The sequence below is a fragment of the Maniola hyperantus genome, chromosome 17 (genome assembly GCF_902806685.2).
Source record: "Maniola hyperantus chromosome 17, iAphHyp1.2, whole genome shotgun sequence".
Classification (NCBI taxonomy): domain Eukaryota; kingdom Metazoa; phylum Arthropoda; class Insecta; order Lepidoptera; family Nymphalidae; genus Maniola; species Maniola hyperantus.
The window spans coordinates 13713367-13728595 of record NC_048552.1 but is presented as its reverse complement, the minus strand read 5'-3'; the positions used below and the strand labels follow the sequence as shown (position 1 = coordinate 13728595).

At 45.3% G+C, this 15229-nt stretch overlaps 2 protein-coding genes across 4 annotated transcripts in view; both read right to left on the bottom strand.

The window, feature by feature from the left end:
• The window catches only part of LOC117990293 (neurotrimin-like), a 118262-nt gene that overhangs the window by 72851 nt on the left and 30182 nt on the right, over positions 1-15229 (bottom strand). The window lies entirely within an intron of this gene.
• Positions 601-10343, bottom strand: LOC138403521 (mucin-22-like). The gene is made up of 3 exons (XM_069504392.1): positions 10036-10343; positions 1418-3295; positions 601-700 (listed from the first exon to the last, which is right to left on the bottom strand). The coding sequence occupies exons 1-3, from the start codon at positions 10341-10343 to the stop codon at positions 601-603; spliced, it is 2286 nt and encodes a 761-aa protein (XP_069360493.1).

Genomic DNA, 15229 nt, shown 5'->3' with positions numbered 1-15229 from the left:
GTTCTCGTCTCGTCATTTAAGCTTTTGTTCGGTGCCTTTTTAAAACGTAATGTACGTTTTTATTGTCGCTTTTTACATGCATGACAAGTTAGATATAATTACAATCCAATATTTTCTTTATTTTGATGAAATTCTGACAGAATTTTCATGAAAAATAAACGTGTTCACAGGGTAGAAGAGTTTAATTGTAAAATGTTGTTTTATGAAAAATTTAACTGCTAAATTATCTTGCTGGTCTATTTTACAGTAGAATGTACTTTGAAAAAATCAAGCATAACTTTTAAAGTATTTAAATAAAATGTATTCAGAGTTCTTTGTATCTACTCGTTATAGTAGAACCGTGAGATATGGCCGTCCAGTAAAATACGTGATATTATAATAAAATAGTCTCATAGATGAATGAGTAAAGGTAAAAATTAATTACAAACGTAGAAAGTAATTTTTTTGCCATTATTTGAACAAAAACCAACACAAGCTGGCACATTTAGAACAAATGAAACAAAACTGGCGGAACTTTTTACATGTTCGCCAACATCCTACATACAATATTGGCTCCGAAATAGCCGAGTTGTGCAAATTGTGTTTTTTCGTCCAAAACTTTTAACTGCCAAAGTTATATCGAGCTGCGGCCTTCCCTGCGACTCGAGACAAAACATCCACGACCGTGGTATGTGGTGCCACGCCACACTCACACAAACACCTACAAGCAAACCATTTTATGTGTAACCATATCAAAATACCTAGATTATATCCTAGATATTAATATGAAATACACCATGTGTAGAAATGCCAACAGTGATTGAAATGTATGTACCTACTGTAATCGCCGAAACTATGTACGCACATAAGTTCCGAACGACTGCACGGGACTGCACGGGACTGCACGGGACTACACAGTTCCCGCGGGACGCGGACGAAGTCGCGGGCAACAGCTAGTAAATACACACAACAACAAACCTGCTTATCGTCCGGCGACTAATTGCACCTACTATTGTACTAAACTACAACACAGACAAAATAAAATCAATTTTTTTTAAATATACTTAACTTAAAAATATGAATTATGCAGCTGTTACGAAGAATTATTTGGTACGGCAGCAAATTTTCATGATGAAAGTTAGCGGTTGAATTAGAACTTATCTTGAGCTCTTTCCGGTCGTATCGGATTGCCGTCCTATCCGACTATGAGAGTGATTCTGATAAGAGGGCATTTTGAACTGACAGTTTCATCTTAATCGTTCAGAAACTTTTCTGTGTCGGTGATCATTGTGTCTTACATAAACAAATAAATAAAGAAATTAACAGCAGTAGGGAAGAAAAGAGTTTGATAAAAACCCTTTATAAATGGTTACCTGAACAATGAAACAAAGGCAGATATTTCCAGTCTTGTATAAAATAGGCTGAAAAAGTCACAAACAAGCCTGTGCCCTGTGCCCTCCAGTGCCCTGTGCCCTCCTGTGCCCTGTGCCCTCCTGTGCCCTGTGGGCCGCGAAGCATGAGCTTGCATAAAGATGCCCCCCCCCCCACCTTCCCTTTGAACATTGTAACGTCAGCCCCACTGGCCTGCGCCGCCGGGGTGACTAACATTGTAACGTCAGCCCCACTGACGTGCGCCGCCGGGGTGACTAACATTGTAACGTCAGCCCCACTGACCTGCGCCGCCGGGGTGACTAACATTGTAACGTCAGCCCCACTGACGTGCGCCGCCGGGGTGACTAACATTGTAACGTCAGCCCCACTGACCTGCGCCGCCGGGGTGACTAACATTGTAACGTCAGCCCCACTGACGTGCGCCGCCGGGGTGACTAACATTGTAACGTCAGCCCCACTGACGTGCGCCGCCGGGGTGACTAACATTGTAACGTCAGCCCCACTGACGTGCGCCGCCGGGGTGACTAACATTGTAACGTCAGCCCCACTGACGTGCGCCGCCGGGGTGACTAACATTGTAACGTCAGCCCCACTGACCTGCGCCGCCGGGGTGACTAACATTGTAACGTCAGCCCCACTGACGTGCGCCGCCGGGGTGACTAACATTGTAACGTCAGCCCCACTGACCTGCGCCGCCGGGGTGACTAACATTGTAACGTCAGCCCCACTGACCTGCGCCGCCGGGGTGACTAACATTGTAACGTCAGCCCCACTGACCTGCGCCGCCGGGGTGACTAACATTGTAACGTCAGCCCCACTGACCTGCGCCGCCGGGGTGACTAACATTGTAACGTCAGCCCCACTGACCTGCGCCGCCGGGGTGACTAACATTGTAACGTCAGCCCCACTGACCTGCGCCGCCGGGGTGACTAACATTGTAACGTCAGCCCCACTGACCTGCGCCGCCGGGGTGACTAACATTGTAACGTCAGCCCCACTGACCTGCGCCGCCGGGGTGACTAACATTGTAACGTCAGCCCCACTGACCTGCGCCGCCGGGGTGACTAACATTGTAACGTCAGCCCCACTGACCTGCGCCGCCGGGGTGACTAACATTGTAACGTCAGCCCCACTGACCTGCGCCGCCGGGGTGACTAACATTGTAACGTCAGCCCCACTGACCTGCGCCGCCGGGGTGACTAACATTGTAACGTCAGCCCCACTGACCTGCGCCGCCGGGGTGACTAACATTGTAACGTCAGCCCCACTGACCTGCGCCGCCGGGGTGACTAACATTGTAACGTCAGCCCCACTGACCTGCGCCGCCGGGGTGACTAACATTGTAACGTCAGCCCCACTGACCTGCGCCGCCGGGGTGACTAACATTGTAACGTCAGCCCCACTGACCTGCGCCGCCGGGGTGACTAACATTGTAACGTCAGCCCCACTGACCTGCGCCGCCGGGGTGACTAACATTGTAACGTCAGCCCCACTGACCTGCGCCGCCGGGGTGACTAACATTGTAACGTCAGCCCCACTGACCTGCGCCGCCGGGGTGACTAACATTGTAACGTCAGCCCCACTGACCTGCGCCGCCGGGGTGACTAACATTGTAACGTCAGCCCCACTGACCTGCGCCGCCGGGGTGACTAACATTGTAACGTCAGCCCCACTGACCTGCGCCGCCGGGCTGACTAACATTGTAACGTCAGCCCCACTGACCTGCGCCGCCGGGGTGACTAACATTGTAACGTCAGCCCCACTGACCTGCGCCGCCGGGGTGACTAACATTGTAACGCCAGCCCCACTGACCTGCGCCGCCGGGGTGACTAACATTGTAACGTCAGCCCCACTGACCTGCGCCGCCGGGGTGACTAACATTGTAACGTCAGCCCCACTGGCCTGCGCTGCCGGCATAGGAGCCCTAGCGAGACCAAACTGTAATAGCTATAGTAAGCGACAGGTCGAGATAGCGACCGGGGTATGAGGCGGGGGGACGCCCCGCACACCCGCTCGTCACCCGCGCTCGCCCGCACCGGGTTAGCGCGGGGCTGTGCGGGTGTGCGGGGCGTCCCCTCCCCGATTGCCATCTCGACCTGTATTATACGTTTGTGTGGAAAGCGTTGGGCTTTCTATACAAAAGTAGTTTGGTCCTCATTTGGTCCTCATGTTATTAATTAATTAACTCAATGTACAGATCCTTTAACCAGTTTTGACGAAATCCGTCACAGATATAATCTACTTTTGTGCCACAATATTAATCCACACGGATAAAGTTGCGGATATCATCTAGTAATTGTTAAAAAAACCATGTTCTTAGTTGTAAAGAATATAGACTTTCTCAAATAGTGATCTTAATATCGATCGGCGGCTCGAGACACACCTTGACCCAAATCTCATGGCGGCGCTTTTGTGTACACCCTACAGCCGTGTGACCTTCACCATAACTACCACTACGAATTGAAAATATCTGCTACTTACTTCTTAACTTGCCTACATAATTATACATAAGTATCAAACTTTTAAGTTTTACCAAAAGCAAAGTTGAATTTTACACTTGCCTTAAGGAAAAACATCAAAAATATAAGAATGCACAAATTTAATATTAAAAGTTAAAACTCAATAATGAATGAGTTTATGTTAGTTCGCGGCACAGTAACATAACATAACTAAATATACAAATTGCTGATCATTTTCCAAAACAATATCCCATTTAGGATAGACTGGATGACCACGACTTCGAGTAAGGCAATCTCTTGAAGATTTTTTGATTTTTGGGGATAAATGGTAAATACAGGTTCAGTGGTTCAGCGGTTAACGTGATATTATAGTCAGAAAGATGGACACACAGGCACACTTACAGTTTTTAAATATATTATTAAAAAAAAATGAAAAAAAAAAATTAAAAAAATTATTTATGACTTCAAGTAGAAATTAAATTGATTAGGTACAGGTTCATAAATGAAGCTAAATCACTCAATAAAGTGTTAAGTGTATTATTGGTTTTGGAAGTTGACCGATCAATGTAAAGGGGACTATGTGCTATGTCGGAGAGGTGTAGATACAACATTCCCTCTACAACAGTCTCCGGCCGCGGCCCGAACAACTACTACATTACACCATCATATTATAATATACGTAACAGCGGAATATATTATAACAATATCTCATATGAATAACAGACAAATAACATGATATACTATAGTATAATATATCCCTTCTGTCTATTATACATCTAAATATTATATAAAAGTAATGATCAAGATTATCAATTTATTTATTGAAGTTAGTTTAATGAATTGGACATTGTTTGACTCATCCGATGTCACGCGATTTGTGGCGGGTCAGCCATTTTGAATCAATTTGTATAAATATGGGTGTTTGGCCCTTTTGAAGGATTTAATGTCTTATGCCTGTGTTGCATTTGCACACCTGCCGCCCTCCTCTCTCAAACCTCTCCAAGTCCTACAGAATAAGTTTATGCGTACGGCCACTGGCTCCCCGTGGTACATGCGCAACGTGGACCTCCACAGAGACCTCCAACTCCCGACAATAGCTCATTACTTTAAACAGCTTTCCAAAAATTATTTTGAGAAAGCCATTAGACACCCCAACCCCCTAATAGTTGAGGCAGCGACTTACACCCCTGACCGAAACGACCCCCCAGATAAAAGACGCCCTAAGCACGTCCTTAATGACCCCGACGATCAAATCATGACCGACAATGCACCCTATCTCGTAGGGCTACACAATTCAACCTCATCACAGCGTCTTCGCCGGCGAAGACGAGGTCCCCGATTTCTAACGTCACCCGGACGTGGGCTCACGCCACGGCCTCGGGGGCGTACGGACTAACCAACAAAACCGACAACTCAACCCATCCCAACGTCATCCTAAGCCGTGGTCCGAGCCTCACAGGAGGCGCCCTTAGGAGGACGTTGCCCCCCGACCTCTCGTATTATTTCTTCGAGCCCTAGGGCTCACCCCCAGGCGGAGCTTCGCGCTCGCCAACCCCCCCGGTGACGCTGTAGCGGCCAGTAGGGCCTACGCAGCATAGTCAATCCGAAACAACAAAAAAACCTTTTGAAGGCAGTCTCGCTCTGACTCGAGACTCGACGACTATTAAATATTTTTTGTGTTTAGGTCGCTATTCCAATCAAGTGGTTGCAATAAGCATTTGTTCCCCAATCAAGTTAATATTTCAGTTAGGTTAGTTTAAGGACTAAAATTCTCGATAAGCCTCTACGCGTTGTGATCCATATCCGGCGCAAGTTTAATATGAGAGGACATTTTTACTAAACTCATCTAAAATACCCAATGATTTGCCTGCTTTTCTGACTGAATCTTTTAGTTGATTGCTCTATATTCAGATGAGAGACAAATTACTACAAACTACGTTTGTGTGGTGCTCACTACGAACAAACCCCTTTTAAAGGAAGAAACCTCCTTAAGAATACTATTAAGAAATTCCTTCCTAAGAATGTTATCAAAGAAGCGACTCGTGTGCATTGTTGTACGCTTAACATTTCAGCAGCGCTTTACCCGTCGTCGTAAATGTTTTCACTCACAAGCACTCACAGAACCTGTAAAGCGCTGAAATCGCTTTTGGATACACTAGACGTGCAGACAGGTTTGGAACCGACCCGTAGCAACACCAGCCGAGCCGACTACGCACCACCGCACGGGGCTGTACGGGGTGCCAAGCTGATGTAGCAATGGGCACTGGGCAGGGCGCAATGTTACAACACCGATACACGTTGGGGTCTCAAGGTGCTAGAATGGCGACCTCGCACCGGACAGCGCAACGGAAGATCCCGCACTAGGTGGACAGACAACATCCAAAGAGTCGCAAGGGGCCCGCTGGATAGCGCAAGACCGTGGTGACCGTCTATCGGTTGATGATGATGATGATGATATAAACTTTTATCCCTTATTTTTAATTCTTGATTTTTATAAAATGACGGACTTTCATACGAACTAGCGACCCACATATTTTTGAAAATTAGATAAACTTTTCCCAAAATCCTTTCTTTATAGTGGTCGTGGAAATTACTACCTACTTACCTATCAAAATTTCACAAATTTCAAACCCCTATTTCACCCCCTTAGAGGTTGAATTTTAAAAAAATCCTTTCTCAGCGGATGTCTACGTCATAATAGGTAACTATTATCTGCATGCCCAGCCCGATCCGTCCAGCAGTTTGAGCTGTGCGTTGATAGATCAGTCAGTCACCTTTGCCTTTCATATATTTAGATAATATATTAAATATTTGGACTAAACTAAGAAAACGAATTAATTTAGTAGAAACACGAACATTTCTATGAAGTCTCACAAGTTACAACTTCAGGTCTCAAGTCCGTAGCAATTACTCTCCAAGACCTAGATGTAGGTAAATGTATAAACGGGCAGGGGGGAGGTGGGCCATGTGACGTCACAGCTAGCATGTGAAGCTAGCAAATAACACTTTTATATAACCCAAGAACTTTTGTAAATAAAATAAGCTCTATATATTATGTTTGTATCATCTACAAACACTTTTTTTAATAAAAACTTTGGCCATTTTTCAAACGGAATGTTTCACGTCGCATTTTCCCAAACACGCTATGTATGTGAATAGTGCACAAACATTTGTACATCGTTTGTTTGGTACACAAACCAAAAGAAACTTAATAAAACGGCCGTACCTTTTTGTCAACGTACGTTTTTAAACTAAAAAAATAGGTATCTCTTTCTATATAGAATATTTGCTGTCTAATTTTATTTATGTTTGACTAAATGCAAAGAAACTTTATGCAAAGAGAGTTTCATCACTATCATCATCATCATTATCATATTGCTACAGTTGAGCATATAAAACATATATATATATATTGGAGGGTCGATATTGAAAGAGTTCTTACTGTCTGTAGACTCCGTGAAAAGAAACGTATGAAGGAAGCTTTACTCTACGGAAGGTAGCCATCTTTATTTTAGTTGTCAGAGTTGGACTTTGACACGCACGCATTTTTGTTGTTGTTCAAAATTCTCTCTCGCGTTAAATTAATTAAGTATCAGATTATAGCTTAGCTAATTTTTATTATTTGAGATAGGTAGGTAGTTTCTTAATCGTGATATTTAATTCGGTGATTGTGATATAGTTAGAACAGTAATTGTTCGATGCTAATGTACATTGTGTTAAATCGTAACAACTAGTGCTATCCGCTGACTTCGTCTGCAAAGCACTATTAATAATGTTCGCGTAGTTGTTTGACGAATATGGAATAGTAATTATTGGTGAATATTAGAGTAATTCGTGAGTTAACGTTTGGCTCAGTGGATAGATTATTATAAGGACATCCGTTAAGGTTATTTCTGCAAACCTAGTAATTTAGAGTGTAATTGGAGATATACCGGCAGTTGAGATAATGATTAGTTTGAAGTGATAGTTTAGTGTGATAGTAACTTGAAGTTAACTTTGATAGTAGGTACCCGCTTTAGAATCGTATAACCCGGTTGGTAAAGAATCATTGATGACTCTCGTGTAATGTTGAAATGGATTAGACAATGAGTTGCCCATGAGATCGAATAGCTTACATTCTACCTGGTTTCTGTTGTGATCGCTTATTTGGGTGGATAGTAGTCGTGGCGCGTGTGGCGCACGATGCTATGGTGTTCTGTATGCAGATGTGCACAGAGTGGAGAAGGTAGAGCTATTGCGATATTCTGAATTAGTAATGAGAAGTCAATTATAAGATCTAGATCGTAAGAGAGTCAATGCAATGATCCTTTTAAGAGCGTTCATGAAGTTGTGATTGATTACCTTGAGATGATTAGATAACGGAATAGGTCGTGACTTGATTGAGAGGTTGCAATAGCAATTGCGCCCTAATCACACGATGTAGTGTTTAGCTCAGGCTAGCTAGTTTAGAGTGAGGTGAGGGGTCACTGTGAGGGGTGGTTGGAGGCGACCTAGGTAGGGTTAGGTTAGGTTTACCTACGTTACGTTACGCTAGTGGTTTTCACGTGTGATAAGTGAGTATTACAATGATTGTAATTGAAGGTAGCTCATGTCATTTGATAACAAAAGAATATAGTTAGTTCAAATACAAGTGGCCTGATTAATTTAAAGAAAGTATCCTGACTGATCCGATAATTTGTTTACAGTACTGAGAACTATTTGTAAAGAACATGGATTAAAGTACCTACTTATTAATTACTACCTTCTGATGTCGGCTAAAGATCAATAATAATTATCGGCCATCCTCCTTGTTCTCCGACATATACTTACATTGAGAATAGAAACTAAATATATAAAAGGAAAAGGTGACTGACTGACTGACTGATTCGATTCGGCTAGCCCGTCTGTGAAAGCTTTAAAAACAAAGTAGCCACAGCTAAAAAGATTCATAGATACTAAAAGCGTATAACTTAGTAGTATACTCATAGTTCAATTTTGAGTTCAAATATTTTATTTATTACTTTCCTCTGAAAGCTTTCATCCGGATTTATTTCGATAGTATCTTGTTTTTCGAAAATAATATTGTTTATGCAATTTGTAATATATTTCCGCAAAACCTAATATCCTGCAGGGAACCAGCCAGCCGGGAAGATTTCACGCACCAAGATATACAAACTTCCATCGTTCTAAACTCTACCAAAAGAGTACATAAATCTAAACTGCAAATATTTGTTCATATTCTATGTTGGTGCGGTAAACAAACATTCAATAATTTGCAAGACTTTCCCCGATGCGGCTTTACGACGCTATTATACAGATCGGATCGTAAATTGTAAAATTTTCGCACCCCGATATCAAGATTCATGAGTCATAAATAATAAACGAGAAACAAAAATCCCTTTTAACATGTATACAGTTTATGGCGGAGCTTGTGCCCTGTTGTCTGTTACCACGCTAACATATTACCCAGGACAAGTATCTGTTATGGCATTTAACTCAGCACAGTATTACTACACAGTGTCCACTCTTCTAAGTAAAAGGCTTTACATGTCCAATATTTCGTATTCATTTTACTGTTCAGTTCCTAATTGAAGGAAAATAAAAATTATTTATGACACAAGTGCAGTAAAAGGAAAAATACATTTTTTTTTTTTTTTTTTAAATCTTTTATTAACAGGCCTTTACATTTATGTATGTCAGCCTGAAAAATACATTTGAGCACAAACATTAAACAGCGTTAGAAGTGTAAAATTAATCCAATCAATCCATACTACTGTGATGTTGTCGTTGGAGGTTCCGTAGAGTGGATAGATGTGTAAATCAAACACGTGTGAGCTGTTCTATGTCCCGTTTATTACTGCTACTCAATACTAATACATAACCCCACTGCATTTCCGATTACCGATAAACAAATATATGAAATCTAACCCTTCACATACTAAAGCATAATTAGGCTCGAAAAAACTCTGCTAAATTTATATCTTGCTCCTCCTTTTGCTCAGACGCTGTGACGTAAGCATTTCCCTGACGGTGATTATTATTTGAGTTGCCTCTATAAAACCTGGTGTTATTTCTTGGGTATCTGGACTGGTTGTAGTACCTCGTAGGTGTGGTCCTAGCACGATAATTATAGTTATAATAACCTCTCCTTACCTGTGGTGTGGGCTGATATGCGCCTCGGTGAGGGCCACTCGTACGGTGGAAGTTTCGACGTCCCCGACTGTACCTGGGGTAACGAAATGACTGATTCCGGCCTTGCGAATATGAGTAGACCCCGTTGTTGGACGATGTCCCGGCGGTGGCCAGCTCCTCATCCTCCGCTGCGCGTACTGCGTCTTTCAACTCGCTGTAATTCCTGGCTGATATTATGGTGCTCAGCCTTCGGTTACGAAGGCCATCCGCAAACCTCTTTATTGCTAGTTTCTCGTTTATAGGTCTCAATATATCACGTGCCTTCTGATTTTCTTCGGCTTGTGATATGGTGAGGCCTATAAAGAGCTCCTCCAGCTTTTCACCATAAGCGCTAATAGACATATTGTTCTGTGTTAAATTGTTTATTTGGGACAGCAATGAATTGGCAGACTTTTTTGTAAGCAAATATTTTTTCATGTCTGATAGCAAATTGTCAATAGTGGAATATTCGGAATTAAGTTTTAATTTCGCGGTTTTTGATAGTCTAGTTTTTAATATAAAAGAAATTAGCAACCCCTTGCTGTCCTGACCTTTTAGATAACTGCTATACATTTCGATGCTGTCTATTATCTGTTCTATATTCTCTTGTTTACCATCCATTACCGGGATTAAAGTACTCGCCGTTTTTAGGTCGAAGTTATCCATTTTTTCGACTGATGACTTATCATAGCTTAATATTTTAAGAAAAGTTTCCTCAATGTTTTCACACAGTTTTTGTATGACTAATGATGAATATTCTAAATCCTTTTCATTTAATTGCGTGATAAATGTTTTATAATTTTCGTATATTTCTAACGCTTTTCTTACCTTGCTTAATCCTATTTCCTCTAGCCTCCTATCTGGTCCTAATTTCCTAATGCTTACTCTTAAGTACTCTAATTCACTATTTATATTACTTAAATGTTTTTCCATTAAGTCTATACACTGTCCATTTTCTCAATAGTTTTTACAATAAATCTATACTGTTCATTTTCTCACCGCACTTCCCGCACTTTACGCACTTTCCGCACTTTACGCGCACATCACTTTAATTGTCACACATTATACTCGACTCTCCTCTCGATCTCCTCTCGTAGACATCCGCTCCTGCAGCCTCCTTATAAAGTCCGCTCTCACTCCTTCATTAATCCAGTTCCTGTGGCATTGTCTGTATTTAGCAACTCCTATAAAAATAGCTGCTGCGCTGCATATCGCCAATATTGCTGCCATCATTATATTGTTTGTGTACATGGGGTGGTCCATGTTGGAGTCTCCATTTTGTGATATCACCTCTTTGTTCTCGCATACACACTTGGAGCACTTTGGTCCCATTTTTGTAATTATTTTAATGTTATTCCCGACACGTGTTGCTATCGCGGTGCGAGCGGCCGCTACTCCCCGTGCAAAAGTCCGCTCGCTGTCACGGTCGCCATGTGATGTTGTCGTTGGAGGTTCCGTAGAGTGGATAGATGTGTAAATCAAACACGTGTGAGCTGTTCTATGTCCCGTTTATTACTGCTACTCAATACTAATACATAACCCCACTACACTACATCCATACTGTTGTGGTAACACTATCAGCAAAATAATCACTACCCGTATTATAAACCCGAAAGTGTGTTTGTTTGTTTGCTTGTTTAATTTGTTTGTTGGTTTGTCCTTCAATCACGTCGCAACGAAGCGACGGATCGACGTGATTTTTTACATGGATATAGTTTAAAAGTGATAGATTTAGATAAGCTACTTTTTATCCCGGAAAATCACAGAGATCTCACGGGGTTTTTAAAAACCTAAATCCACGAAGTCGTGGGCATCAGCTAGACTAACTGTTTATAAAAAGTTACTACTATATATGTATATAAAGTCCTCATGTTGTAACCTCAAGTAAGTATGACTTCCGACGCGGCACATCGGCTTGTTCATTTGGAGTGTCTGATATATTATGTATTATAGAGAACAAATGTGACGTGTCTCCGGCAAGTCGTTTTGGTGGTAACACTAACTTGTAGCGGGTGTCGTCAAAGGAGCCGGTAGTGGAGGGGCGGGGTAGTGGGGTAGCGGGGTAGCGGGGTAGCGGGGTAGTACACCGAAGCCCCCGGGAAAACTAAAAATGTCAACACAGCATGATTTACAACGAGACGATTTAATACTGCTGAAATAAATTCATTTGGTGGTAGTTACTACTTTATCGTTTATGGGGATTCGCGCGGAAAAGCATCGCCATTAATTATGTGGTACAAATACTGGCATAGCAACACATTGTCGCACAGCAGGTCGGCATGTTCCATGTGACACGCCACTTCACCCCACTCCACCCTGTCCCAATACCTGGAGGAGGTCCATTGAAGCAGACCTTATGAGTGAGACTCTCGTGGAACCATGTCAAGGCAGCAGCCAAAGATAGGGACACATGGAAAACAACTGCTGCTAAATTAAGTTCTACGAGGGAAGAAAACAACTCCATCATCATCATATATCCTACTTGCTAATTACTTTACAAAATGAATGCAAATCACGAGGTGTTACATAGAGAGGTTCGACGAAGCCGCCTAGACAGAGCAACCGTGTGGTAGGTGCGGGACGAGCGAGCGTGTCGAAGGGTGGCGTCGGTCTACTGTGTTACAGGAGGTGTTACATAGAGAGGTTCGACGAAGCCGCCTAGACAGAGCAACCGTGTGGTAGGTGCGGGACGAGCGAGCGAGTCCAAGGGTGGCGTCGGTCTACTGTGTTACAGGAGGTGTTACATAGAGAGGTTCGACGAAGCCGCCTAGACAGAGCAACCGTGTGGTAGGTGCGGGACGAGCGAGCGTGTCGAAGGGTGGCGTCGGTCTACTGTGTTACAGGAGGTGTTACATAGAGAGGTTCGACGAAGCCGCCTAGACAGAGCAACCGTGTGGTAGGTGCGGGACGAGCGAGCGAGTCCAAGGGTGGCGTCGGTCTACTGTGTTACAGGAGGTGTTACATAGAGAGGTTCGACGAAGTCTCCTAGACAGAGCAACCGTGTGGTAGGTGCGGGACGAGCGAGCGTGTCGAAGGGTGGCGTCGGTCTACTGTGTTACAGGAGGTGTTACATAGAGAGGTTCGACGAAGTCTCCTAGACAGAGCAACCGTGTGGTAGGTGCGGGACGAGCGAGCGTGTCGAAGGGTGGCGTCGGTCTACTGTGTTACAGGAGGTGTTACATAGAGAGGTTCGACGAAGCCGCCTAGACAGAGCAACCGTGTGGTAGGTGCGGGACGAGCGAGCGTGTCGAAGGGTGGCGTCGGTCTACTGTGTTACAGGAGGTGTTACATAGAGAGGTTCGACGAAGCCGCCTAGACAGAGCAACCGTGTGGTAGGTGCGGGACGAGCGAGCGTGTCCAAGGGTGGCGTCGGTCTACTGTGTTACAGGAGGTGTTACATAGAGAGGTTCGACGAAGCCGCCTAGACAGAGCAACCGTGTGGTAGGTGCGGGACGAGCGAGCGTGTCGAAGGGTGGCGTCGGTCTACTGTGTTACAGGAGGTGTTACATAGAGAGGTTCGACGAAGCCGCCTAGACAGAGCAACCGTGTGGTAGGTGCGGGACGAGCGAGCGTGTCGAAGGGTGGCGTCGGTCTACTGTGTTACAGGAGGTGTTACATAGAGAGGTTCGACGAAGCCGCCTAGACAGAGCAACCGTGTGGTAGGTGCGGGACGAGCGAGCGTGTCGAAGGGTGGCGTCGGTCTACTGTGTTACAGGAGGTGTTACATAGAGAGGTTCGACGAAGTCTCCTAGACAGAGCAACCGTGTGGTAGGTGCGGGACGAGCGAGCGAGTCCAAGGGTGGCGTCGGTCTACTGTGTTACAGGAGGTGTTACATAGAGAGGTTCGACGAAGTCTCCTAGACAGAGCAACCGTGTGGTAGGTGCGGGACGAGCGAGCGAGTCCAAGGGTGGCGTCGGTCTACTGTGTTACAGGAGGTGTTACATAGAGAGGTTCGACGAAGTCTCCTAGACAGAGCAACCGTGTGGTAGGTGCGGGACGAGCGAGCGAGTCCAAGGGTGGCGTCGGTCTACTGTGTTACAGGAGGTGTTACATAGAGAGGTTCGACGAAGTCGCCTAGACAGAGCAACCGTGTGGTAGGTGCGGGACGAGCGAGCGAGTCCAAGGGTGGCGTCGGTCTACTGTGTTACAGGAGGTGTTACATAGAGAGGTTCGACGAAGCCGCCTAGACAGAGCAACCGTGTGGTAGGTGCGGGACGAGCGAGCGAGTCGAAGGGTGGCGTCGGTCTACTGTGTTACAGGAGGTGTTACATAGAGAGGTTCGACGAAGCCGCCTAGACAGAGCAACCGTGTGGTAGGTGCGGGACGAGCGAGCGTGTCGAAGGGTGGCGTCGGTCTACTGTGTTACAGGAGGTGTTACATAGAGAGGTTCGACGAAGCCGCCTAGACAGAGCAACCGTGTGGTAGGTGCGGGACGAGCGAGCGTGTCGAAGGGTGGCGTCGGTCTACTGTGTTACAGGAGGTGTTACATAGAGAGGTTCGACGAAGTCGCCTAGACAGAGCAACCGTGTGGTAGGTGCGGGACGAGCGAGCGTGTCGAAGGGTGGCGTCGGTCTACTGTGTTACAGGAGGTGTTACATAGAGAGGTTCGACGAAGCCGCCTAGACAGAGCAACCGTGTGGTAGGTGCGGGACGAGCGAGCGTGTCGAAGGGTGGCGTCGGTCTACTGTGTTACAGGAGGTGTTACATAGAGAGGTTCGACGAAGCCGCCTAGACAGAGCAACCGTGTGGTAGGTGCGGGACGAGCGAGCGTGTCGAAGGGTGGCGTCGGTCTACTGTGTTACAGGAGGTGTTACATAGAGAGGTTCGACGAAGTCTCCTAGACAGAGCAACCGTGTGGTAGGTGCGGGACGAGCGAGCGTGTCGAAGGGTGGCGTCGGTCTACTGTGTTACAGGAGGTGTTACATAGAGAGGTTCGACGAAGTCTCCTAGACAGAGCAACCGTGTGGTAGGTGCGGGACGAGCGAGCGTGTCGAAGGGTGGCGTCGGTCTACTGTGTTACAGGAGGTGTTACATAGAGAGGTTCGACGAAGCCGCCTAGACAGAGCAACCGTGTGGTAGGTGCGGGACGAGCGAGCGTGTCGAAGGGTGGCGTCGGTCTACTGTGTTACAGGAGGTGTTACATAGAGAGGTTCGACGAAGCCGCCTAGACAGAGCAACCGTGTGGTAGGTGCGGGACGAGCGAGCGTGTCGAAGGGTGGCGTCGGTCTACTGTGTTACAGGAGGTGTT